The sequence below is a fragment of the Cercospora kikuchii genome (assembly GCF_019650295.1).
Source record: "Cercospora kikuchii DNA, contig_00005, whole genome shotgun sequence".
In the NCBI taxonomy this organism is placed as follows: Eukaryota; Fungi; Ascomycota; class Dothideomycetes; order Mycosphaerellales; family Mycosphaerellaceae; genus Cercospora; species Cercospora kikuchii.
In genome coordinates this window covers 945930-972300 of record NW_025408586.1, presented here as the reverse complement: position 1 = coordinate 972300, position 26371 = coordinate 945930, and the positions used below count along the sequence as shown (strand labels likewise).

The following is a 26371-nucleotide window of genomic DNA, read 5'->3' as shown; positions in this document are numbered from 1 at the left end:
GTACTGACAGAGGAAATCGTGTCGCAGGAGCAGAGAGCTGTGAGGTTCAAACAAAGGCAAGACATGTCGTCTGGCCTCCCCGGGCAGATCGTGCCATGAGGGCGATCCGGTTTGGGCTGGCCCTGGCCATATTCGACCACGATGTCGCTCACGTGCAGGCGGGCACGAGAATGGCGATGGCGTGGAGTGGGAGGGTGTGCGGTGCGGTTGGAATTCAACGCGGGTCCCAAAACGCGTTCGGGCCATCCTTGCACGGCATGATGAAGGGTGATGGAATGCATGCAGGAACAAACGAAAAGTGGTGCCGGAAGGAAGCCGTGTGCAAGTCTTGTTTGATCGGCACGACGGGAGTGGCCCGTGCGGAAGACCGCACCTTCCCTGCACGCCTGGCTCGACTGCAGATTCTGCTCCAGACGTCAAGCGCTATCATTGATCACTATTCGCGCAACTGCGCTTCACGTCACTGCAACGGGCTAGCCCAATTGCTCGCACGTGTGGCAATCGCCGTGCCATAATGGACGGCGTGAAGCAGGCGCGCCCATACGACGGCACGTTGGTTAGCTTCAGCAGCGTGGAGCTTCGCAGCAGAGTTCAATCGCGATGGCTTCCTTTGTGTCGTGCGCGCGGTCGAGGTGCTCCCGTACGCTGATCGAACCTTGGTGCGCCAGACTTCAGCGGTGATGGAGGACGAGTGCTCAGAAGCACAACGGCTGTCCGCAGCGCTGTAGGCGAGCGAGTGTGCGGTGGCCAGGGTGGCATTTAGCAGCGACGCGTGGGCGGGCTCCGGAGCCCACTATCACGGGCAAACGCGACGGCGAGAATGGGTCCATCTGTCAACCTCCTGCCGCCACACCTGCGAGCCATCTGCCTGTAGTATGGACGATATTCGGGCGCATCCCAATGCGGCGCACTGTGGTGGCAGGCGGCCAATCGCTGCCGCGGCGCCCACCACTATCGTACAAACCCAGAGCACCACGGCCTGCACTGCATGCTACATCGGAGACGCACCATCTCGTTGCTGTCACCCAACGCCCGGCCAAGCCTGAGCGCTGGTGGAGTCGAGCAGCTGTGCCCGTTGCCACTTGCATTTGCGCCTTGCTTCATTCTGTCCCTCGTCGACCTCATGTCCGGCCCATGCAACCCTGCCGCTGCTCTTTCACTTCACGCTCTCGGGTCGACGCTGCTCCCACTCGCAGCCGTTGTGCCCCACTCGCGTTCAGCGCTTTAACATCCCTGCAGCGCGCTGTGCCTGGCATACACTTGAACGCAGGTCCGCATCCTTTCGCAGCACATCTCTCACTTCCGCTGCTACTCTTCGCAACTGCCTCGCGGACCAGCACCCGGCGTGCTTTCCTTCCCCCTCCTCGCGCTCACCACCACCTTCTTTCTGGATGAGCTTTGTCTAGAGGCCCTCGACTCCAGCTAGTGCTGCCGCGGCACTTGCATTCGATGCGAGCGAGCAACATGTTCGGAACATGTATCCTCCGCCTCGCTTCACTCGCGGCTCTGGTCTCCGGCTCCTACTATGACCCCGTGGAGGAGCCGTGGAATCTGAACGTCAACGAAAATGCGGCAACACCTCTCGAATACACCACTCCGGAATGGCCTGCGGGATTCGAGCACACGCCTAGTCCCGAGAATTGGCGTTTCCCGTTTTACAGTTTCTTCCTCGACCGCTTCGTGAACGGCGACCCCACCAACGATAACGCCAATGGCACCACCTGGGAGGAAGATTACCGCCAGACACAGCTTCGATATGGTGGAGACATCGTTGGTCTCCAGGACTCGCTCGATTATCTACACGGCTTGGGCATTCGCGGAATTTATCTTGTCGGCAGCGCCTTCTTGAACAAGCCCTGGGAAGCCGACGGGTTCAGTCCTCTCGATCACACGATCCTCGATCACCACTTGGGCAACATCACTCAATGGCGAGAGGGCATCAAGGCGATCCACGACAAGGGCATGTATGTGATTATGGATAACACGATGGCGACCATGGCCAACCTGTTTGGTTTCGAAGGATTCTACAATACAAGTACCGATTGGTCGTTCTCGGAGCACAACATGAATTACATCAGCAAGAACCGATACCGTGACTTTTACCAGACCAACGAGTTTCACGAAGTCTGTCCCTACGACTTTCCACGCTTTTGGGATCAAGGTGGCAACCAGATCATTGATAACAACACAAATGCGATGGTGGGCTGCATGGACAGTGAATTCGATCAATTCGGTGACGTCGGTGCTTTTGGTGTGTACCCGGAATGGCAAAAGCAGCTCAGTAAATTCAACGGCGTTCAAGACCGTCTGCGAGACTGGCGACCGCAGGTGCTGGACAAGATCAAGCACTTCTCCTGCATGATGATCGAGGCTCTTGATATCGATGGTTACCGTATCGACAAAGCCATGCAGGTGACTGTCGATGGACAAGCCGAGTGGTCAAAGCACCAACGCGAGTGCGCTGCGTCTGTTGGTAAGAAGAACTTCTTCATCCCAGGAGAAATTGTCAACGGAAATGCGAACGGCGCAGTCTACCTTGGACGCGGTAAGGAGCCGACCATGCAGGAGTACAACGAGACGGAAGCTATGTTGACCAAACAAGACAACAACTCCGCATATATTCGAGACGCAGGCTTGCAGGCTCTCGATGCGGGCGCATTCCACTACTCCACCTATCGAGCACTCATGCGAATGCTTGGGCTTGACGGCAATCTCCTGGCTGCGAACGACGCTCCGATCAACTTTGCTGATCAGTGGGCGACTTTTGTACGAACCAACGACATGCACAATGCAATCACTGGCGAATTCGACCCACGCCACATGTATGGCGTCTCAAACCACGACGTGCTTCGCTGGCCAGGTTTAACTAACGGCACGCAACGGCAGCTGCTCGGAGATTTCATCATTACCATGGTCATGCCAGGTATCCCATTGATCAGTTGGGGAGAGGAACAAGCGATGTATGTCCTTGACAATACCGCAAGCAACTACATATTCGGTCGTCAGCCGATGGCCTCGGCGCAAGCTTGGCAGATGCACGGCTGCTACAAAGTCGGCAACACCAACTTGAACGACTGGCCAATCAACAGCACGCTCAACGGCTGCAAAGACGACAGCGTCAGCTTGGACCACAGAGATACCTCCCATCCAGTGTACACCGTGCTCAAGGAGATGTTCGAGATGCGACATCGCTACCCTGTTCTCCAGGATGGCTTCAACGTAAAACAGCTCTCGAGCCAAACATTCAACTATACGCTGCCAGGCTCCTTTGGCGTCCCGACCGAGACTGGTCTCTGGAGCGTGTATCGTGGTCGTATGCCTTTCCAAGACTTCGAAGGCGAAGGCTTCGGCAACCAAGGTGTCTGGCTGCTCTACACAAACTACAACGGATCCCGGGACTACGAGTACGATTGCAGTGGTCCTGACGCCATCATCTCTCCTTTCGATTCGGGTACGACTGTCAAGAACATGTTTTATCCATTCGATGAGTACACACTTGAAAATTCAACTGTGTCATTGGGTATTGAAGACTCGTCGGATGTGAATGGTTGCATCCCTCGACTGAACATGACCTTGTACGGGTGGAAAGCGTTCGTGCCCAAAGACAAATGGGTGGAACCATCGCCAGTGATCACTCGCTTCCTGCCTGGCCATGATGCGCGCATTCTTTCCGATACTCCTGTATCTGACCCCACCACGTTCGAAGTGGAGCTCCGCTTCTCGACGGAGATGAGCTGCAGCTCGCTGTCTGATGCGCTCTCGATCAACTCCACCACTGAAAATGGCGAAGTTGCAGAGTTCGATGCTGAGAACATCGATTGCGCGATAATGGATCCTCAATTCGAAGCTTACTATTACGGACCCAGTCCTTCCACCTGGCGAGCTCGATTTAACCTGACCAATGTGTTCGATGGTGTCCATCAAATCAATGTGAACAACGTCTCAAGCGAGGCCGGCGATACCTTCACAAATTCTCATGACCACTACATGATTCGCGTCGGTCAAGAGAACAACCCAATCGTCTTCCCACTCAAAGGAAACTACAGCACGTCTCTCGTCTACAAAGACACCACAAGCGAAAAGCGCGACGCTTCGATCACCACCTCAGGCCTCATGGTCAACCACAACGCACCAGGAGCTGACAAGTGGCGATACTCTACTTCATTCGGTGCGGTCTGGTCGGACTGGTTCGACTACACTCACGGCAACGTATCGATACAATCGCAGACCTGGCGAGGCAAGAAGGTCCAAAAGTGGTCTGGCGACCATGTACAAGTGCAGTATTGGTCTCGCCTTGCTGGAAGCAGTGCTCACTTTGTGGAAGGTGATGTCGTCGGTTCCGATTCGCCTCCAAGACGATTTCCCCACCTGTTCCTGCATGGCTCGTTCAATCAATTCGGTTATGACTCCGGATTGGATAACGAAATGTCCCAACTCGACAATGGCACCTGGTACTTTGACTTCATGGATGAGTGGCCGTCTCAATTCCAGATCAACGTTTGGGGCATGGCCGATGATGGAAGTCCAGATGTCTCCATGGCGTATGGTGATGTCGACAACGACACCGTTCTCGACCGCATCTCGCCCGTTTCTTTGCAGAAAGCGCAGACCAACATTACTAATGACGGTCCCAATGGCACTGCCCTTGCTTGGCGAATTCTGTTCAACGACGGCGATTTGCGATACTACATGGTTCCAGTCGGCAATCGCTACCTTCAACTTGTCTTGTGGATTTTGCTGGCCATCGTTCCGATTCTCTCGGCCATGGCCGCCGTCTGGGCTTACATGCACTACTTCTATGGTGTCAAATTCAACGAGATTGGACTGTCGGAGAAGAACAGCATCCTTCCAGTAGCAGCAATTGGGAAGATCTTCAATCGCGAGAAGTACAGCGAGAAAGATGATCCCGTATCTGGTGATTCTTCGCCTGATCTTGCCGCCGGAATCATCCGCGACACCATGGGAGCTGGTGGTGCTGGTGCCGTGGTTGAGCAACATCGCAGGACAGTCTTGATTGCCACAATGGAGTATGATATCTCAGACTGGAACATCAAGATCAAGATCGGAGGACTCGGTGTCATGGCTCAGCTCATGGGCAAGAACTTGGAACACCAGGATTTAATATGGGTAGTGCCATGTGCTGGCGGCATTGACTATCCCGTCGACACTCCCGGCGTGCCAATCGATGTGACCATCCTCGGACGCACGTACGAAGTCCAAGTTCAGTACCACAAGCTCAACAACATCACGTACATGCTTCTCGATGCACCAGTATTCCGCCGACAGAACGCGAAGGAGCCCTACCCCGCGCGTATGGACGACCTCGATAGCGCCATTTACTATTCTGCCTGGAACCAGTGTGTTGCAGAAGCTATGCGCCGATTCTCGATTGATCTCTACCATATCAACGACTACCACGGCACAGTCGCGCCACTCTACCTCCTTCCAGATACCATCCCTTGCGCGCTCTCAATTCACAATGGAGAGTTCCAGGGTCTGTGGCCTATGCGAAACACACGAGAGTCTGAGGAAATCTGTTCTGTTTTCAACCTGCCACAAACTGTGGTACAGCGCTATGTTCAGTTTGGAGAGGTCTTCAATCTTCTGCACGCTGGAGCCAGCATTCTGCGCATTCATCAAAAGGGCTTTGGCGCCGTCGGCGTCAGTAAGAAGTACGGCAAGCGTTCTTGGGCACGATACCCAATCTTCTGGGGTCTGAAGAAGATTGGTGCTCTGCCAAATCCGGACCCAAGTGATATCGCGGAATGGGACAAGAAGCTCACCGACCCAGACTCAATACAAATCGACCAGGTGTTCGAAAGCGGCAGAGCCAGCTTGAAACGACAGGCGCAAGAATGGGCAGGCCTAGAACAGCGCGCGGATGCGGATCTATTCGTGTTTGTTGGTCGCTGGTCGATGCAGAAAGGTGTGGATCTGATTGCAGACGTCTTTCCGGCTATCCTGGAGAAATATGAGCACGTGCAGCTGCTCTGTGTTGGCCCTACCATTGATCTCTATGGCAAATTTGCAGCACTCAAGCTGCAAAGGATGATGGAGAAGTACCCCGGACGAGTCTACTCCAAGCCTGAGTTCACTGCACTTCCGCCATTCATCTTCAGCGGTGCCGAGTTCGCCCTCATTCCTAGCAGAGACGAGCCGTTCGGTCTTGTTGCTGTCGAGTTCGGCAGAAAGGGTGCGCTTGGTGTGGGTTCTCGTGTCGGTGGTCTTGGTCAAATGCCTGGTTGGTGGTACACGATTGAGTCTTCCACTACCAAACATCAGATGCATCAATTCAAGATGGCCATTGCAGCGGCTTTGAAGTCCGATTACAATACACGTGCCATGATGCGAGCTCGATCGGCGAAGCAGCGTTTCCCTGTTGCTCAATGGAAAGAGGACCTCGAAATCCTGCAGGGGACTTGCATCAAGATCCACAAGAAGCGCATGGAACACATTACCGCTAGACGTATGGGATTGGAAGACAAGAGCGGCACATCGAGTGGCTGGAACACTCCTGGTTGGATGACTCCGCGTAGTGGATGGGGCACTCCTGCCGGCAGCAGGCCAAACACTCGTCCTTCCTCGCCCAACCGCTCCGGAGCGACCACACCAAACGCATCTCGCCCTGCATCCCTCTCGCTGGGTATGCGACATGGTCCTGGCCACGGAGGCTCTCCACCACAGTCGATTACACCTTCTTCTCACACTCCTAGCGTCTCTCGCCGCAATTCGCTCGAAGAACAGCAAGACCCACGTCGCCGTCTCAGCAGTATCGAGGACGAAGAGATCATCACGCGGCAAGAAGCAGAAGATTCAAAACGTCGGTCTCAGCTGGGCGGTGTCAATGAATACAACTACTCACTTCGCGACGGTACGCTCGGCCATGCAGGTCCCTCGGCTCCTAGCGCGACGCACAACCCCTACTTCTCTCCCACAACACCAGGCGACACACCAGAAGGCGCACAATTTCCCTTCTTATCTCGTCCACATAGCCCCGTGCGAGGCATGGCCCCCAGCATTCCGCAGACCCCTCTCTCTACGGAGACTGTCATGGACGAGAAGAAGAACCAGCCTCAGGACCTGATGCCATTCTTTACCGATCCTACTGGACTGTATATCAAGACTTTTGACAAGAAACTCGATTCCCTGAACGGCAGCAACTCAGAAAGCGCTCTGTGCATTGAGGAGTACTTGGAGAAGTCGGAAAAGGAATGGTTCGGCCGCTTGCATGATGCTAAAATGAGCCGCGCTACAACGCCCAACGCATCGAGAGGACCAACTCCAGCTGGCTCAATATACGAAGGTATCGAGACTGACGAGTCACTCGCTCAGTTCTTGCTTCCCGAGAACTACAAGGCCCCAACAGGCATCAAGCGTATAATGCTGCAGAAGGTGGGAGACTGGCCGGTCTACTCTCTCTTGCTCGCATTGGGACAGATCCTCGCCGCAAACTCTTACCAGATCACACTCATCAGTGGGCAGGTCGGACAGACCGCCGGCCAACTGTACACAATTGCCTGTATCTACTTGGCAACAACCTTGATCTGGTGGTTTGTCTTCCGTCGCTTCGAGGCTGTCTGGTGTCTTAGTCTACCATGGGTATTCTATGGCTTGGCTTTCTGGCTCTTGGCTTTTGCACCGTTCGGCAAATCTGACAGCGCTCGTGGATGGGTGCAAAACGTGGCTACCGCCATGTACGCAGTGGCATCGTCTTCCGGCTCACTGTTCTTTGCTCAGAACTTCGGTTCGCTTGGCTCGGCGCCTGTTAAGGACTGGGCGTTCAGGGCATGCGCAATTCAAGGCACTCAACAGCTGTATGTTGTTGGACTTTGGGCCTGGGGCAGCCAGCTTACACGCACCAACGCGAATGGACAGTCAACCTCTTTGGGCTACAAGATGACCGCGATCGGAATCCCAATCTCCATCTTCTTGTGGGCTGTCGGCTTGGTTCTCTTCTTCGGTCTTCCGGACTTCTATCGTCAGAAACCCGGTGGCGTGCCCGACTTCTACTCATCCATTTTTCGAAGGAAGATCGTTGTCTGGTTCCTGGTCGCTGTGTTCATTCAAAACATTTTCCTCTCTGCACCATATGGTCGTAACTGGTCATACCTCTGGAGCTCCAGGCATGCCCCAGGATGGGCCATCTTCTTGCTCATCCTCCTCTTCTTTGTGGTCGTGTGGATCGGCGTACTGCTCTTCTTCGGATATCTCTCAACGACTCACAGCTGGATCATCCCCATCTTCGCTATCGGCCTTGGTGCTCCAAGATGGTGTCAGATTCTGTGGTCAAACTCCAACATTGGGCAGTATCTTCCTTGGGCTGGCGGCCCTATCGCATCTGCTCTGCTGGGCAGGTGTCTTTGGCTGTGGCTCGGCGTGCTCGACTCCATCCAAGGCATCGGCTTTGGTATGATTCTGTTGCAGACCATGGTCCGCTTCCATTGCTCTTTTGCTCTCATGGCTGGGCAAGTCATCGGTGCGATAGCCACGATCGTAAGTCGCTTCCCACCACCTACACATCTTTTCCTACACACACATGCTAACACTCATACAGATTGCAAGAGCAGATGGTCTCAACAGCACAGGTCCCGGACCGACATTCCCCAACTTCGCTGGCGGATGGGTTGATGGCCTTTCTCAGCCATGGTTCTGGATCTGTCTCGCCTTCCAACTTGGCATCTGTGTGGGCTTCTTCACATTCTTCCGCAAGGAGCAACTCACCAAGCCATAAGATGATCAACGACAATACGGACGCAATTTCGCTTCTTGATACCACGCTTTTGTTTGACCTGTACAGACTTCTGGAAAGCAGAACGGATGTCGATTTTGGTGTGCTTTTTCTGCATGGGATTTTCATGATCTGATGATGATCGAAACCGGCGTTCGAACGCGAATGAGATTTTGAGCTTTTTTTGTGGGAAGTTTGTTTGCCTGTGGCACTTCAGCGCATTGCATTCTGCATCGTCGCAACAGCTTTTTCTTCGAGCATCTTCCTTTAGTTCTGGGGCTGAGGGGATAGGCTGTATGAGAAGGCGGAGGAAGAGGAGGAGTGGCGACTTGCGAAGAACAATAACAGTAATACTGCATATACCCCAAAGCGAGTATAGAGGATATATAGATGAGAGACACCCGAAGTGCTCGGTTCTCGATGGCTGGCAATGTACGAGAGATGTTCCATTTGCCTGATGCACTTCTTCTCGACGCCAAGGTCTCATTTCAACGCGTGAGCACGTGAAAGCGTGATAGTCTAGCCGTGCACATGCTGAATTGTCTTACGATGCTGACGCGGGCGACTGCGAACTCAAAAGGCATTCGAGTAACTGGCAGCCCCCATGAACGATTCTTCGACTCGGAAGTGAGCTCGTGTGCAGTAGCGACGTTGCTCGCCCGACAAGAAACGCAGTTGCAGAGCAGCAACCACAAGCACGATTCTTGGCAACATTCTGGAACCTTGAAGCCCATCTCCTGACCTTCTTTCCTATCCATCCATTTGCCACACGAAACAGATAAGATCACAAATCATGGCTTCAGCTAATGGAAGCTCAAATGGCAATGCAGCCAGCACTTTCCGTGTCCTAGTGACGGGCGCAAACAGGTACGCTCCTTCAAAACTAGAAATACTCCGCCTCAATGCCTTTCCCAAAAACCTTTTTGATCCTGCGACATTTTTCACTGACATGTGCTTGCTTGATGAACCAGCGGTCTCGGCTTCGCCCTCTGCTGCCGCCTCATCGACGAATTCCTCTACACAAGACCTCAAACTCAGATTCTTCATCTCCTCTTCTCCACCCGCGATGCCAAGAAATCAAAAGATACTTCGCAGCGTTTACAAGCTCATCTGCAGAATGCTTTACGCAATGCCAATGGAAAGACTTTAGGCATCTCAATTATTCTGGAGTCGAGGATTAAAATGGAAGGTGTACAAGTCGATTTATTGAAATTGGGAAGTGTGAAGATTTTAGCTGAGGAGTTGTTGGGTAGGGGCGAGAGGTTTGATGCTGTGGTTTGGAATGCGGGTGTGGCGGGGTGGAAGGGGATTAATTGGTTTGGAGCGATTTGGAGTGTTTTGACGCAGTTGGGGCAGGCGGTTACTTTCCCGGATTATATGGTTTGTGATGTGGGGAAGAGGGCTGGGAGGCAGGTGCAGAAGCAGAAAGATTCAGAAGGGTTGGATGGAGGAGATAAAGAAGAGGAGCCGGTTTTGGCGGAAGTTTTCACGGCCAATGTTTTTGGGCATTATATGCTCACGCACTGGATTTCGCCGCTTCTGGATCGGGAGTCAAGGATTGTGTGGATTTCGAGTACGGGGGCGGTGCATGATGCTTTTCGAGTGGAGGATATTCAGGGATTGAAGTCTTTCGTGGCGTATGAGTCTTCGAAGAGGTTGACGGAGTTTTTGGCTCTTACTGCGGAGTTGCCTTCGACGAGGACTTATACGAAGAATTTCTTCTCTGCAACGTCGCAAGGAGCAGAGGGCCAGCAACCGAGAATGCTCGTCACTCACCCAGGCGTGGTCGCCACATCGATTTCCGGACTCCATTGGTTCTTGAGCATTTTCATGACCTTGGCGTTCTACCTCGCACGGATACTGGGATCGCCATGGCACGCTATTGATCCTTATAAAGGAGCAGTAAGCATGGTTTTCGCTGTTTTATCTCCTCAGATCATAGAGCTAGAGGAACGTGAAGGGAAAGGTAAATGGGGTTCTGCAGCAAACAACAGAGGCGAGGAGAGGGTTGCGCGTACGGAAGTGGAAGGCTGGGGTTATTGTGGGAAACCTGGAGTCGTGCCTCCGGGAAGCGCTACGACTGGGCTGTATGCGAAGCGAAAGGAGACGACGAAAGAAAGCAGAGAAGAGTTCGAGGAGATTGGGAGGCAGGTGTGGAAGGAGATGGAGGCGATGAGAGTTGATTGGGAGAGGAGGCTTGGGCCGCTAGATGTTAAGAGGAGTCAATAGTGACTCTTGTCACTATTTGAATTCCGTCGAGATGAGATACTGATATCCAGACCACCACCAAAAATCTTTACCTGTACACCAAATTGCAAGTTGACACAGATCCGTATCAACCATGGTTCAAGGTAAACTCGGAATCCTTTTGTGGATCTGCGACCCACAACACCACAGCAGTAGCATAAGGTCCTGAAGCCGTGCATGCGCTCTTGACTTTGCGGCTGGGAGCCTGTTCGAATCTTGTACGAAGGAAACTGGCCTTGGAAACACCTTGAAGCACACACTGGACACTCTTCTTCGAGAAAGCATTCCTCCGCTACCTCCATACCCCTTCATTCCAAGCTGACATCGAGATCACCCGACCCATCATTAAAGATGTGCCCATCAATCCAGAACGACCACTCTACGAACGACTCGGCGGAAGAGCATCTTCAATCCACAACGCCGAATCTTATCTCCCAAGTACACTGTACCCAGCCATTCAACTCCTACTGGATATTAAGTTACATGGCAATCATCATCGCCCTTGAAGCTCTCGCCACCACCATGTCAATTTCTGGAAATGACAAAGCACTCGCCATCTTTGCTTTCCCGCTCCTTGTTATAGGTTCCACGGGACTCTTTCTCTACACTGTTACTTGTCCTTCACTCGGGTTCTGCAAACGTATCGAAGAGGGCACGATTTCTGAGGAAAATGATGGGGTCGTGTATTCTATTCGGCGTGTTCTTGCAAGGGAGAAATGCGAACGTGTTGGTGGATTTGGGTATTCGAGATTTCTTCGTCGTATGGTTGATTATGACTTGGAGTATGTGATGTACTCATTTTGGGGATGGGAAGTGAGGATTAGGTGGGAGAGGGCGTTGTGGGTTGTGCATTGGTAGGAAGAAGAAATGTCTTGGAGGTTTGTGTAGAGTGTGAATTATAGGTTGACCAAGATTCTTGAGATAGTCGAGTCTTGATGTCTAGGGACTGCTGGAAGTGGAGGAAAACAAGCTTGAGAGACGTCTGGCTGTAGCGAACGTCGTTCTTGAGAGCAATTCCACATTTTTGTGAATTCTTTCATGTCAGTCGTGTTCTCCTATCAAAGAATTGAGGATACTAAGCTTGCCTAGGAATCTGCTTAGCGATTTTCCTTCGGAGCTGTGCTGGCAACTTTGAATCTTGGGCAGAGATACATGTCGTGAAGTGCGTTTGCGCGCTTTCTACTTGATATCCTTGCTCTGAACAATGGTAGCGAAGAAGTCGGCCAATTCATGCATGACCATCTTCGTGACCTCGGCACCTGATGCGCCGGGAATATCCCTATCACCAACTCCGTCCTCTACGACAAGGACATCGTAGCCCAATCGAGCGGCATCTCGTGCCGTAGTCGAGACGCAAACGTGAGCCTGGAATAGATCAGCCATCGACATCTCAATGCGTGCTCTCTATCAACCTACCATATATCCGGTAAGAACCACCTTCTTAGCCCCAGCACCCCTGAGATAATCATGAAGTGTAGTGTCCGCAAAAGAGCTTGGATGAATCTTCTCAATCACTTTCTCACCATCCTTTGGCGTCAATTCCTCAAACTCCTTCGCCAGATTGGTGCCTGGTGTGAAGATTGGGGTGCCTTCTGGCACATTGTGTACTACGTGTACGATTTGTCCGCCTGCAGCTCTGTATTTCTCCAACAGGCCTGCGATGACTTTACGTGTGCCTGGTGCGTCTGTGACCTTGAGAGCTCCCTCTGCATATTCGTTCTGCGCATCAATGATGACCAAGGTCGAATCGCTCAGCGATGCGGTCGAGGGCGGCGCGCCCATCATTTGTCGTGCGGATTGTGCCATTATTGCTGCTGGTATTCGTGATCTCGAGGATTCTGGTGTAAGTATGAAGCTGAAGTGTCTCTCGTCCTCACGACAGAAATCGGCTCAGAAGTCCAGAAGCATGGTGACCTACTAGCTTGCTGGCCCCGCCTTCTACAGCCAACCTAGGCTCTATGCAGCTGCGATGACCTAATAAAGCGGTTAGATGGCACGTAGCTTCAATTCCATTTCTGCCGTCCTGCTCTGCTTCCGTATGCCCACGCCAGCTGTGATATTCAATGGCATTGATCTCACTGCGGCCGACCACACCTGCGTTACATCTGTCAGACGCGAAACGGCCCCTTTTCGGCTTGCTTATCATGGTGCAGGTTGGTGTCCCAGGCGTTCATCGGAGCTGGTCTCAGATAGGCAGTCCCATGCTGCGAGTGAGCTAGCCTGCGGTAGGGCTCGAGATGTTCACGCGAACATTGGTGTTGAGCTGCAGCCGCAACGATGCTCGTCGAGGGGAAGAGCCTGGGTGAGGAGGACAGGTGACGCTGAATGCCAAGAAAGCTCAGGTCATCTCCGCCAGACGACAGTTCCATCACCGCTCCTGAACTCGCCACAACTTCTGTACCTGATCTCGTTGCAACGTTCGACGGCCATCATTTCAAGTCCAGCCGGCCGAGTAGAACCTCATTTCGTCCAGACGCGAGCCCATCTTGGTCTCCGCTATGTGTATCTCCACGCCCACGCGGCAACCCTGGTCGTGCAGGCTACGCCTGTCCTACCACCTTAGAGCCTTGGCTGCGATAAGGCAATTCAAGCTCTCTCCAACCAGCGCCCAGCTGCCCTTGACTTCTTGTGCCAAAGGCATGTCGAGAACATTGTAACATCCGGGCCCTAAGCCCTCTCAGGACATTTCCCAAGACCTGACCCAGTTTCTTGGCCCCGTCGAGAAGCCGTAGAGAAGCAGCTGGGCCTGCGGATGTCTCAGGTGTAAGCGATTGCAGAGCAGATGAACAGCTGATACATAGATGCCAGATCTGCCCCTACGTTGTGCTGAGTAAATAAAGTTTTACTCATTGTTCTGCTTTCGCAGCGTTGCTTTTCTGTCATGGCGGAGTACGAGGCTGAGAAAGGATTGCACGCCTTCACGAATACCTCTCCGGATCACAGTCTATCAAGCCCACACGATGATACGAAAGGACGACGGACCTCAGTCGTCAATCAAGATGTGCTCGTGGGCGAGGTCTACGATGAACGCTACGACTCAACCCACAGAGGCCTGAAGAGCAGGCATGCGCAAATGATCGCCCTCGGAGGCACCATGTACGTCCAACACGAGGGATGAAGAAGAGGCCCAATGGCTGACATGGCACAGCGGTACCGGTCTATTCGTCGGCTCAGGTCAGACTCTTGCGCGAGGTGGTCCAGCTTTCATCCTCCTGGCATATTGTCTGATGTCCTTCCTGGTCTGGTGTATTGTATCCGGAGTCGCAGAAGTGGCAGCTTGGTGTCCCACAAAAGGCTGTTCGATGAACATGTTCGGGTGGCGATACGTGAGCCGTAGCTTGGGATTTGCCATGGGCTGGCTGTACTTCTACTCTCTCGGCATTCTCGTTCCTTACGAGATTACAGCTGCAGGACTTGTGATCGAATATTGGAACGCACCAGTGCACATCGCCGTGTGGATCAGTATCATGATTGTGGTTATCGTAGGCCTCAACGCACTGCCGGTCAAGTTCTATGGTGAGACTGAGTTTTGGTTTGCGGGAACTAAAGTCATCATGATGATTGGACTGCTGATGATGTCGGTTGTTCTGTTCTTTGGTGGTGGGCCCGATAAAGACAGACTCGGATTTCGGTATTGGCAGGTAAGTGAAGCGCGAGCGCTGTAGCAAGACATGCAAGCTGACCTTGAGGACAGAATCCTGGAGCTGTGAACGAGTACCTCGTTGGGGATAGGGACACGGGGCGCTTCTTAGCACTGCTGTCGACAATCGTGCTGTCGGCTTTCCCATTTGCGTTTGCTCCAGAACTTCTCGTAGCTACCGGAGGTAAGTCTAGGGCACAGACGCCAAGTACTCAAACATTGCTAATTCTCATGATCAGGCGAGATGGAGAGTCCGCGACGAAACCTTCCTACGGCCGCTCGCCGATACATCTGGCGTCTCATCATCTTCTACGTGGGCTCAGTGCTCGCCATCGGTGTCATCTGCCCATCCAACGACCCGCGCCTCACAAGCGGAGGAGCCGGAGCTGGATCCTCCCCATTCGTGGTCGCCATCAAGAATGCCGGTATTCCTGCTCTCGATTCCATCATCAACGGTGGTATCATTCTCTCCGCATGGTCCTCAGGAAACTCATTCATGTTTCTTTCCAGTCGTTCCCTCTATGCTCTCGCATTGAGCGGAAACGCGCCCCGGATCTTCAAGGCTTGCACCAAGAACGGCGTCCCTTACATGGCCGTCATCGCATCCTCATTGTTCTGCGGCCTTGCATATCTGAACGTTGCAAGCGACAGTGCTGTGGTATTCAACTGGTTCGTGAATTTGACAAACACTTCGGGCTTCATCAGCTGGATTTGCTGCGGCATCGTCTATCTGCGATTCAACAAAGCCTGTAAGGCTCAGGGCATCACATATGCGGATCTGCCCTACCACTCTTACTTCCAGCCTTGGGGAAGCTATGTGGCAATTGTCGCATTTGTCTTCCTTTGTCTGATCAACGGATTCAACGTTTTCTGGCCGGAGCTGTGGTCTGTCAGCAGTTTTATGACTGCTTATGTTGGGTAAGTGCTACAAATACTTCGTTATAAGGGTCTTGGACTGACAAGTAATAGTATTCCGCTCTTCCTTGTCATCTACTTCGGTCACCGCATCTATGCTCGCCACGAGCCATGGGCACATCCTCCGGAGCAAGTCGACCTTCAAACTGGTCTTGAGGAAATCATCGCAGAAGAAACACCCGGGAAAGAGTTTAAAGGTTGGCAAAAGATCAGGCATATCTGGGAATAGAGCATCGCCGACTATGGCGCAACGATATAACGACATGCATCTTTACATTTCCGGCATATTGCATAGAAGAAAGACACAACCTTCTACAACTTCCCCAAAAACTTTAAGACCTCCTCCGTCACCTTCTCCGCCTGTTCCTGCTGCACCCAATGTCCCGCATGATCAATCAAACTCGTCCCCTTAAAACACCCTTTCGCCACACACTTCTCATCCTCATACCCTTCAAACGCCCCAGGCTGTTGATAATTCCCCCAATCCTGTTTCCCACTAATAAACCCACAAGGCACCGTAATCCTCGCCCCAGCATACAACAACATATCTTTCTTACTCTGCGGCGTGGAAGCCGTTTGCGCACGATACCAATTCAAAGCACCTTGAAACCCCGTCCTCGACCATTCTTGCACATACACTTCCAAGTCTTGCTGCGAAAGCCAGGATTCTGTTTTGGTGTAATCTTCGCCTTGCATGTTGTTTTCGATACTTTCGGGGAAAGTATGCTCTTTGCGCATGATGTAGTATTCTGGCATGATGGAGATTTCTTGGGCGCTCCATTCTTTGAGGGGGTGAGGTTGATTTTTATCCCAATCGGCGGATTTGAGATGGAAGTAACCTCGGAGGTATTGAGTGAGGCCTTGAGGCGGATTATCCCAGTGGGAAGCTGCTTCAGAGGAGGAATTGTACCATTTGTAGTGTTTTCGTGGAGGAGAGAGTTTTGCGAGTTCGGCTTGGATGTCTAGAGACTGCTTCTTTGGTTGGGAACCGAATTGGGGAGTGGGAGGTGGGTGGTAAGGGTGGCTCATTTGAATTGTGGAAAGGAATATGTCTGGGCGGACGAGGGCTGCCATTGCGCTTGATACGGCGCCGAAATCGTGGCCGATGATGCAGTGGACGGTCTTGAAGCCTAGTTTGTAGACTAGGCAGACGAGGTCGCGGACGAGGTTTGTCATTGTGTATTGAGTCAGATCTACTTCGTGGTAGGGTTTGTTTTCCCAGCCTGTGGTTCGCCCGTAGCCCCGTTGGTCCACTGCTATGCAGTAATAGCCGGCGTTTGCAACGACAGGGAGGATCTTACGCCATGAGAAGGCGAGCTCTGGATATCCGTGGCAGAAGAGGACAAGTGGTTTGCTCGGGTCCCCAGCTTTCAATATGTGGAAATTCAATCCGCATGATGAGGTGCAATCGATGTAGTCTTCGCTGATGCCTTCTGGTAATGGTAGTGGGTCAAGGTTGCTTGTTTGAGACATGATTGCTTGTAGTCTACGCGTGCTTGTACTCTGCTGAGGGTTTCCTTCCATTGGGCTTCTCATACAATCTCAGAAGCTAGTACGCGGAGTAAAGAATAGGCTGTTCGATGAAGGTGAGGTCGAAGTAAACTCCAACGTCATCGGACCTCGGGACAAGGCGAGGAGGATTCGTCGAGTAGCATGGCATTTGAGGACCATGTTCCAACTGCATCCCGATGCTTGCCATTTCGACGCATCTTATCTTCTTGAACGTGTATAATTTTGCCTGACAGATGTCTTGGTCGACGTTGGTAGCGGCCTGTCGTTCGTTCTTGCTGGAAAAATTTCAAGACCCAAGCACGATGGACCCGCCGAGCTTGAGCTTCAAGTTGGATCATTGGAGGCTTCAGCAGAGCATTGTTGTCGTCCCGATTTCAGGAGCCGTTGTCGCGCCAAAAGCTGGGGAAATGCGGGGTCCCCATATGCGAGGGGAGCCCAGTCCATCGTGAACTTAGAAGGCCTTCACGGAAGCCACTTGCACCCGTACTCCTGGCGGGAAGCCGATCTTGCCCCGGAGAGAGGCACAAGTATATGAAACGCGGGACTGTAGGTCATTTGATGCAATAATTCAAGTTTCAAGCATTGAGATAGTACGATAACACATGAGATAAATATCCTCAACCTCATCAGAATGCAAGCACATCCAACAGCTAAGAACAACGCCAATCGATACCGCCTGGAATTTACAAATGGTCTCCCTCCTGGCACTGACACGATTGACCAGCTCAAAGATAATCCTAGGCTACCACGTCCTCCTCCCGAAGCCAACAGGACTTTGCCACCGCTTCCACCCAAATCCGAACGTAGAGGGAAATGGATTAGTTCGTATTTGAACAAAGTCAGTAAGATCTGTTTCTCAGTGACACTGCAGTAAAATTACATGCTTAATACAACCACACAGCTCGACCCAAGAACAGAGTACGACCAGATCATCCGCATACATACATTCTACCGCAATACAGACTTCGCCACAGCTTTAGGCTACACTGCAGTCTTCGTCTGGCTCACTTCAACACCCGCAGGTGCAGCCGCCGTTCACGGCGGAAAAGTCATCACACGAGGTCATCAACGATACTATGAAACTCAGCTGTTCAATTTGCACTGGGTCAAGAATGGCAGTTCTTCAGACGAAACCAAAGCTCATGTTGAGACGATTAATAAGACACATGCTGCCGTGTGGAAGCGAGTTCCTGGAGCTTTTAGCTTCGCGTGGGAAGCACAAGCTGCTATTATACTGCTTTCGTGGTATGAGTCGTTTATTCGTAGGACGGTTGGCGCAAAGCATCCGGTCGACCAGGTCGTCAAAGATGCATGGCCAGAATGGGGCGAGCGGTTGACAGGACATTTTCGATCGGAACCATCGAATGGCTCGATTCCGTTTGGTATCAACTATCCGCGATCATGGCAAGAGATAGAAGACTTTGTCGCTTGGTTTCAAGAATTCGATTGGGATGAGCAAAGAACAGAGGAGGACCGGATTAAAGGCCTTGAGACTTCCGAGGCTTTCATACATCAGTTTTGTGAGTTGTGGTTTCCTCGGTGAGTAGTGCTATCCCATTTTCTGGTGCTCATTATTACTTGGACTGACTCAAGACTCTCAGACCCCTTCATTTCCTCGGCCGAGCTATGGTTCTGACATTCCTGCCACCCGCCATTCGACGAAAACAAGGTCTTGAAGATCCAAACTCGATTCTCGAATGGCTGGTTCGATCCGCCATGCGGGTCATGATCAATACAGGAGATTCGCAGCCTGATCCCGTGGAGGCACCTATTGAGTCCTTCTATCATGATCTTCAGCGTTGGAACCTCAGCACAATCGACCGAGTCGAGACGGCCCGTAGGGACAAGCAAAGCTTTTATATGAGGGCCACAGGTGCTTGTTTACTTATGGCGGTGATGGGGCCAGCCTTGTATTTTCTGCTGGTACACAAATGAGCGAAGACAATGATTGGAAGATGGCGACAGTCGCAACACTCGCATGAGCCGAGAGGCACAGAGGGCAGGAGAATCATATCTTGTGAGGCTTCTCATCATTGTATCCTTCTCTCATCCTGTGCTTGGGCAAATTGAAGGCTCTGCAGGTCAGCCGCTGCTGATCGTAGGGCGAATTTCGCTCACGCCATTCATTGAGAGTATGTCCCAAGTGCCATTCTCACTGCGGGTGGACTTCGTGCATCTCGAGAGTATCTTCGTGGTTGTGGTAAGTCGGGAGTTACCTGAGCGGATGCTCAGCAACCCCGGGATCCGTTGATGAACGAGAGTAACGACAGAGTTCACGATCACTGTGCCGGCCGACGATGCCGTGCCCTATCCGACTTTACCGCGAAGTCTTGGTTCTTCACGCATGGCCTCCAATGCGTGTGCTCCCCATCTCCCACAGCTTTTTGTGCCCGTTGGAGTTGGGCCGGCAAACTTTGTTGCCTTTGAGGTGCCAGGATCTGTGATCACTGCGATGATCTCTCGGGATCATTCTGCAGCGTTCGCAGCTGCGAGACACAACTTTCATCATGGCCGAATCTTCCCGCCTCCGGGCAAATTTGGGCTGAAGCACGATACTTGAGGTCTGCACCACTCGACTGTCCGCGTTCCTGTGGCTTCCTCAAATCATTGGCCAAATGTTTCGTGAGGGCAAGAGACACGGGCCAGCATTGCGTTGAGATGTAGACTATGCCAGAGCTGAAGAGGAAGTCCAAGCAGTCCACTGCCGCTTCCAGATCAGGATGAGGTGGGACGCAGTCGCTTCGGCGATGGTGTCACAGACTCACAACGGGGTGAACTCCGTCACGCAACGACCACCGGCTCACATATCATCACGTCTTGGCAAAGCATGCCGTGGACCGTGCCTCAATGTCGGCAAGCCGAAGCGAGCGGCACTTCCTCTGCAACGGCGGCAACACGCGATATCAAGAACACGAGCGCATTTATCGGACCCATTGGGCGATCAAGCATCCATTGATTCAAACCTCTTCACGACACGAGATGGGGCCACAACCACCTCGTAGAATGCATCTCCTGTTCTCAATATGGAAACATGGAGAGAAAACTCTCCCCAGTCTTCCAGCGCCCACTTCATTAAGCTTGATAATGGGTGGTGGATGCCTGTCCATCAAGAGCGGGTCTTCGCATACAGTGGATCTGGGAGACATCCCAAAGAAGTCTCTTCGCCTATTTCGAGAAAGAAACTAAGGCACAGTGCCTGGAGACGTGCAGATTTTAGTCGAACCTGTCACTTTGCGCCGCATTGGCTATATGGTTTATTTTTGATATGCAAAAGTCGTTTACTAGTACCTGACCGGCGCGCAATCGCAAGTTTCTGATCTCTTTCGCCTTTCCTTTCCTGCACGTTTAACAGCAGCAAACTTTCTCACTTCAGTCATTCGTTTTTGCTGCGACAGATAAACTTCACATCCGAACAGGACCTTCCAGACGCACCTCAAGACATCCAAGCAAGAAGCAGAAAGTAATCAAGATGCCGTCTTTCACCACACGCGCCGCAGCGCTCGCCACTCTCGTCCTCGGAGCCTCAGCTCTCGATGGCATCGTAACACCAGCGAACATCACCGCCGGCGAACCCTTCGACATCACCTTCCGAAACGCAAACGACAACACCTTCCGCGTCTACCTCGCTGCCGCCCTCGCAGGCGTCAACGGTCCAACTTGTACGTCCCAGAAAACAACCCAAACACAAAAGCCCACTTCGACACCTTGAACTAACCTCCCCTCCAGGCTACCTCCTAAACTCCACCACCCTCAGTTCACCCCTCACAAACCTCTCCATCCCCGCCTCCGTCGGTCCCTCAGCTTCCTACTACAGCATCGCAATAGCAGACCTCACAACGTCCCAAGGCGCAACCTACAGTAACCGTTTCACTCTCCAAAACGCCACAGGCTCCTACTCCAAATACGAAGACTCCCTCGCCGGAAGTCCCTTCTGGTCTCCCGATCAGCTCCCTTGTACAGCTTACGAATGCGCTCGCAAATGCGCCATGGATTCTTATCCGGAGGATTTGAAGGAACAGGAAGCGTTTGAGACGATGCGGGATTGTATTTTGGAGTGTCCGGGTGTTAGTGAAGGGGAGGGAGAGGATGGGGATTTGGATGGGCCGGCGTTGGCGAGTGATGGAAGTGATGATGGGGATGAGGCGTCTGCGACGGAGAGTGCGGAGGCGAGTCAGACGAGTGAGTCTAGTGCGGCGAGGAGGCAGAGTGTGATGTTCGCTGGGGCGGCGGCTGCTGGGTTCGGGGCTTTGGCGTTTGTGTTGTAAGGTGAGCGGCGAGGGATTTTGTACAGAGCAGAGCGGAATGAGACCACGAAGAGACGGCGTGCTCACGCAACGATGGTAAATCGAAGACCTTGTTGGCTGTCAGAAAAGCTTCTTCCTACTTCGATCAGCATAGACATCGACAGCATAATGTGTAAACAGAAGAAGAACGCTCGGCATGCAGAAGAAAAGAAAGCGACTTCCCGGGGGTATATATCTCTCAACAAAGAATAATTACAAAAGATTTCGCGTGTGTTGTCGCTGTAATGTAGTCGCGCTCACCTCTTTTCCTCTGTCGACAAGCAGTTGGCAAGTTCCGCTCGTGCTCTCACATCTGATAGACTCCCTGCAACGTAGTCTTCATTCCTCGCGAGCATACTCTCTGCGACTTTTTGAGAACGCAACTGAATCGCGCACTGTTTCGCGCATTTCCACTCTGTATCTTTCTCCTTGCCTCGCGCAAAACTCGAACATTAGATTGGAAAGAAATTACACATTACATCTTCCTCTCAGGCTTTCAATCATTCAACCTGAAAGCCCTTCTCAACATACCAAACTTCTTTTTCTTGCCCGTGCGAGAGCTGTAAACTCCATCTCCCTTTCCTGCAATGGCATCCTCGCTGAAACGAACAGAAGGATGTCCATCGCTCGTCGCCGGTCTCGCCTCGCCAGTGCCCTTTAGCTGAGCCACGTCGGCAGGGATAGCAGGAACAGGAGGCGCGTCCGCAAGGGGCCAACTACTGTTGTTCGTCGTGGGCGGCGCGGTAGCGGTCGAGAAATTGGAGTCGCCACGGACAATCTGCTGGCGCGTCTGAGCCGAGGAGCGGCGGACGAGTTTGCCCGGACTCGTTGGGGATTGTGGCCTTTCGAAAAGCTGCTTGAGGGGCAGCGGCGGAGAGTTTGATGAGCTTTGAGCGAACGCTGCGCTGTCATAACCCGGACTCCCGGAAACGGTCATCACACTATGCTGACTACCGCGGTTCCGGCGCAAGAAGCTTCCCATGAAACTCTTCTTCCTTGGCGTCCCTCCATCGGGCGATTGTGGTCTCGATTGAGGAGGCTGACTGTTTCGCAGGCTGCCCTGAGCCAGGCTCGAGCCTTGCTTCTCGTCATGCTTTTGCGGAGTCGAAGGAGCAGACGTATTTCCGTTCGTCATACCGAGTTTCTTTCGTGCGGCCTCCATGGCTTTGTCGACATCTGCTGGGTCAGGCACAAGAGGCGTCTTTTGTCGTTCACGTGCGCGCGGAGCTGGTTTCCGACTGCTCTCGTCCTCCGAATCCTCCAGATCTGTGGAATCGCCATCGTCTTGTCCCTTTCGCCGTGGAATGCCTCGTACAGGTGTGAGCTCATCGTCACTTTCATCGTCTGAATCCTTGAAGCGACTCCGGAATGCCGGCCTGGTCGTTATTGGCTCATCGTCAGAGTCATCTGAATCCGCAAAGCGGGACTTGAACTTTGACGTCGACGCTTTCTGCTTGGGAGCTGCTGCAGCTGGTGTCTGTCGCATCGTTTTGGCCGGCTGTGTAGCGCGCATGGTAGTCATCCTGCTCCCGCCATCAACTGAACCACTTCGAATCGATTCGCGTACATCGTTGGCTTTCTTGCGACCAAAGATGGACCCACTTGGTGATAGGGATCGGATGAGCGAGCCCTTTCCTTTGCTGCGAACCGGGTCTGGAGATGAGGGACGCTGTTCAACTGGAGCTGGAGCAGCACGCATGCTTCGCTTCATGTTGATGCTGCCACCTGCTGCCGCTGCGTTAGATCTCCGCTTCTTCTTGAAACTGCTCTCCGAGTCAGAGTCATGGGATAGTTCCTTTTGCAACCTGGTGCTGACTACAGGAGCGGTCGTAGTTGAAGCTGAGGACGGAGGCCTTGTATGCTGCGGCTGAGCAGCGTCCTGCGATGCACGATTGCTGACCATCGCGGCACCAGCAGAGGAAGCTGAGAGGGACGCCGATGACTGAGGACGCATCGTCTTCTTTGAAAAGCCCCCTGCCCTTGGTTCTGGGGCCTGCGAAGTTGAGGCGGGTCTGGAGCGCATTGATCCTGCCGCGAGACCTCCGTCACGCATTGATCGCCGCATAGAGTGGCTCTTCTCTACCGGAGCTGGTTCTGGTTCCGGTTGTGCGCGCATAGTCTTCTTCAGCGCAGGCTGCACTGGCCTCGCGTCACGGTGCGCTGGAGATGATTTCTGTGCACTTTGAGGAGAGCTGGCAGCTGCAGGCTTTGTCGTCTTTTTCGTCTTCTTCATGACGGCGGGTGACGGCCGCGCCTCATCGTCAGAAGACATGTGGTCTCGCTCAATTTGCTCGCGCTGCTGTTTGCTCAGTTTTGACCAGTATGCGGTCGTGGAGCTCCAGTCGGCAGACTCGTCCTCTGCTGCTCCACGGCCATCTTCCTTCTTCGCGACCTTCTGAACGATGGGCGAATCTGGAGGAGATGTTGTGCCAGTCTGTGCTGATGGCGAAGCTTTCACATTGATGGGGCTGACTGCGATTGCATCGAGTGAAGCAAAGCCACCTTCAATTTCCGAGGGCTCTTCTGCAGCATCGCTGAACTCCGCTTCGTCTGTGTCCGTGTCTTCGTCGATCGGAGCTAACATGGGTCCATGCTCTTCTGGGGTGTGGACAAGGACTGGCGCAATGCTTGGAACAGCGTCTGCTTCCGAGTTTGACTTGACTTCGGGCTCTGTGTCGGCGCCCCAGCCTCCTGGCACAATGATTTCAGCGGAATGTCGATTGTCTAACGTTTTGTCTTCCTCTGTGCCAGGCGTTGGGGGCATGAGATTGATTTCAGGCACAGCAGGTTGAAGATGTTGTCCAGTTGCGCCATGTGAGGCAAAGTCCCGAACGATCGGAGCGACGGCGCTCTTTTCGCTGGGCTCATCATGAATCTGGGCGGTCTGCCCCGCTGTCTGCTCTGGTAGACTGACCGTGGCAGCATTGGCGGCAGCATAGTCACCAAGGTCTCCCACATCACTGTCCGTGTCGCTGGCGTTGGCGGCAGTTTCCTTGCTCACGACAACAGGTGGCATTGGCTCGCTTTCAGGTTTTGCCGAGCCGTTGGCATTGCGAAGAATACCTCCAATGGCGTGGTCATTGCTGTGCTCATTGCGATCCGGTGCCATTTCAGTCACTTTCTCGGCCACTTCTCTCTGTCTGCGAACACTGCCGAAGGTAGGCAATGCAGGTCTCGGTTTGGAGAAATCCTCATCGTCTAGGTCATCCAAAACTGGCGATCGCTCCCGCGCCAAAATCTTCGGACTGGCCGCGGCCGCAGCATCAATCTCCTTCGGCTGCTCATCAAAGCTAACATGGGCGGATTTCTTCTTCTTGGCCGAAGACAAGCCGTCTTGCGAGTACACCGAAGTGGCATCGGATGTTTCGCTAGGGGGCGGTTTGGGCTGTCCAGCAAAGTGGGACACGGGTGAGTACGCACGCACCGAGGATGAAGGCGAATTCTTGAGGGCGGACTTGGCAGGTGAGATGTCCCGTGGCGGCGGGTCGTGTATCGTGGCCTGCGAGACAGGAGAGGCGGAAAAGTGTGGCTTGCGCTGCGGACTCGGCGATGCGGACACCTGCCGACCTCGATTGCTGGGCGTATTGCGGCTCGGAACATCAAGACTGGACGCCCTCTGCGGCCTGTTCGTAATGGCATTTGGTTTAGCCGCACCCAGTGAAGCTTGCAGAATCCTGTCGCCCTTGGGACTGTCCCCGCTAACGCTGCTTCCGAGATAGGAATCTCGTGGACTGCTTGTAGGAGTGATCCTGGCAGGATTCCTTGGTGGTGGCCCAAGGTCAACAACAGGAGTGGGCTTTGCTGAGGCTGGTGCTGGCACGATAGTGCGCGTGTGAGGGTCGTAACTTCCCGGCGCTGCTTTCGGGGCTTGTGGCAATACAGGTGAGGGCGGAGCAGCGGCTGCTCTGGGTTGAAGTTTTGGCACGAAGGTACGTGAAGCGGCATCGAACACCATAACTGTTTCCATCTGTTGCTGGGGCTGGACAAATGGTGTCACAGCAGTACCGGTGATTGTCGGCTGTGTCTGCACGCGTAGTGGTCCACCCTGTGTGGACGTGCTGTGATTGTCCTTCTTCACGCTTTGCCCCTGGGCGCCTTGTATTCTCGCCATTTTGGCGGACAGCACGTCCGCACTCGGAGCACCGGTGCTGCCAGACGAGTTCTTCTTCACGGGCACAGGCTCGGAGAACCAAGCTCCGGTGCCATGCACATATGCTTTATCTGTGGTCGGACTGGAGGACGGGCTATTCGGTTGCGATGATCGTGGTCGAGAGAAGTTGACACCCCGTTGCGCTTCTGGGCCTTCCAGCTCTTCGTTCACGTTGGAGAGACGCGCGCCTCTGCGATGCGAAGGTGGAGGTGACATGGCCTTTCTGTCCATGCTGTTCGACCGGGCTCCCTTGCCATTCGGCGTGGGCGAGGACACTCGGTACGGCGGTTCGACGCTAGCAGACCGCTGATGCGAGCGCTGCTGCACGCCTTGAGGTATCGCGGGGACGGGCGGCGCATCGAGGGGTGAGGTGGCACCGTTCGTGATACTATTGCTGCGGCCTGGAGAGGGAGAACGAAAGGTGCGCTCGGTCATGGAGCTCTGGCTACCTCGTCGTTGCAATCCTCCTCGCTCCGTGCCGCCCCTCCCACTCAGGATACTCGAGCCACCGATGGAAGACTGCGAACCTCGTCTGACCATTCGCTTAGTCTGTATACTGCCGATGGGTTCCGGGCTCGACGTGTGAGATCGCAATGCTGCGGCGGCGGCAGCAGATGACAGGCCATGGCTCGAGGATGGACGTGAGCCCGATGCGGCAGCACGCGCGGCGACGCTGGCGGCGTAGGAGGTGTTGGCATCGACTGGTTGCTGCACGCGGACACGGGTCAGTCAATGGGTTGGCTATAGCGGCCTTGATCCTTGGCCTTATGCCATGATTGTGGACGTACCCTCGACGCGCTGCTGCCTCTCCGCCTGCTTCCAAACAGGCTCGGCATAGTGAAGGGTACGCGCTGCTGCACGTCCGCTGCCGGCGTTCCGCGCGAACTGGGCGTTGA

General features: G+C 53.4%; 8 protein-coding genes across 8 annotated transcripts; 5 read left to right on the top strand and 3 right to left on the bottom strand.

Moving 5' to 3' along the window:
* Positions 1–1449: 1449 nt before the first annotated feature.
* On the top strand, positions 1450–8731 carry CKM354_000816800 (uncharacterized protein; the record flags this gene model as incomplete). Its single annotated transcript, XM_044803536.1, has 2 exons — positions 1450–8493; positions 8555–8731. 2 exons carry the CDS (start codon positions 1450–1452, stop codon positions 8729–8731), a joined length of 7221 nt encoding a protein of 2406 aa, XP_044659471.1.
* Positions 8732–9521: 790 nt separating this feature from the next.
* Positions 9522–10957, top strand: CKM354_000816700 (3-keto-steroid reductase; the record flags this gene model as incomplete). Its single annotated transcript, XM_044803535.1, has 2 exons — positions 9522–9595; positions 9700–10957. 2 exons carry the CDS (start codon positions 9522–9524, stop codon positions 10955–10957), a joined length of 1332 nt encoding a protein of 443 aa, XP_044659470.1.
* A 1197-nt stretch (positions 10958–12154) lies between these two features.
* On the bottom strand, positions 12155–12781 carry CKM354_000816600 (uncharacterized protein; the record flags this gene model as incomplete). The annotated part of the gene is made up of 2 exons (XM_044803534.1): positions 12155–12340; positions 12392–12781. 2 exons carry the CDS (start codon positions 12779–12781, stop codon positions 12155–12157), a joined length of 576 nt encoding a protein of 191 aa, XP_044659469.1.
* A 1075-nt stretch (positions 12782–13856) lies between these two features.
* Positions 13857–15759, top strand: CKM354_000816500 (uncharacterized protein; the record flags this gene model as incomplete). Its single annotated transcript, XM_044803533.1, has 5 exons — positions 13857–14071; positions 14124–14616; positions 14670–14799; positions 14855–15533; positions 15585–15759. The coding sequence occupies 5 exons, from the start codon at positions 13857–13859 to the stop codon at positions 15757–15759; spliced, it is 1692 nt and encodes a 563-aa protein (XP_044659468.1).
* An 83-nt stretch (positions 15760–15842) lies between these two features.
* CKM354_000816400 (uncharacterized protein) lies at positions 15843–17003 on the bottom strand (the record flags this gene model as incomplete). Its single annotated transcript, XM_044803532.1, has 1 exon — positions 15843–17003. One exon carries the CDS (start codon positions 17001–17003, stop codon positions 15843–15845), a length of 1161 nt encoding a protein of 386 aa, XP_044659467.1.
* A 670-nt stretch (positions 17004–17673) lies between these two features.
* On the top strand, positions 17674–18977 carry CKM354_000816300 (uncharacterized protein; the record flags this gene model as incomplete). The annotated part of the gene is made up of 3 exons (XM_044803531.1): positions 17674–17880; positions 17944–18581; positions 18644–18977. The coding sequence occupies 3 exons, from the start codon at positions 17674–17676 to the stop codon at positions 18975–18977; spliced, it is 1179 nt and encodes a 392-aa protein (XP_044659466.1).
* A 1534-nt stretch (positions 18978–20511) lies between these two features.
* CKM354_000816200 (uncharacterized protein) lies at positions 20512–21307 on the top strand (the record flags this gene model as incomplete). The annotated part of the gene is made up of 2 exons (XM_044803530.1): positions 20512–20701; positions 20769–21307. The coding sequence occupies 2 exons, from the start codon at positions 20512–20514 to the stop codon at positions 21305–21307; spliced, it is 729 nt and encodes a 242-aa protein (XP_044659465.1).
* Positions 21308–21821: 514 nt separating this feature from the next.
* CKM354_000816100 (uncharacterized protein) lies at positions 21822–26311 on the bottom strand (the record flags this gene model as incomplete). Its single annotated transcript, XM_044803529.1, has 2 exons — positions 21822–26183; positions 26264–26311. The coding sequence occupies 2 exons, from the start codon at positions 26309–26311 to the stop codon at positions 21822–21824; spliced, it is 4410 nt and encodes a 1469-aa protein (XP_044659464.1).
* Positions 26312–26371: the final 60 nt, after the last annotated feature.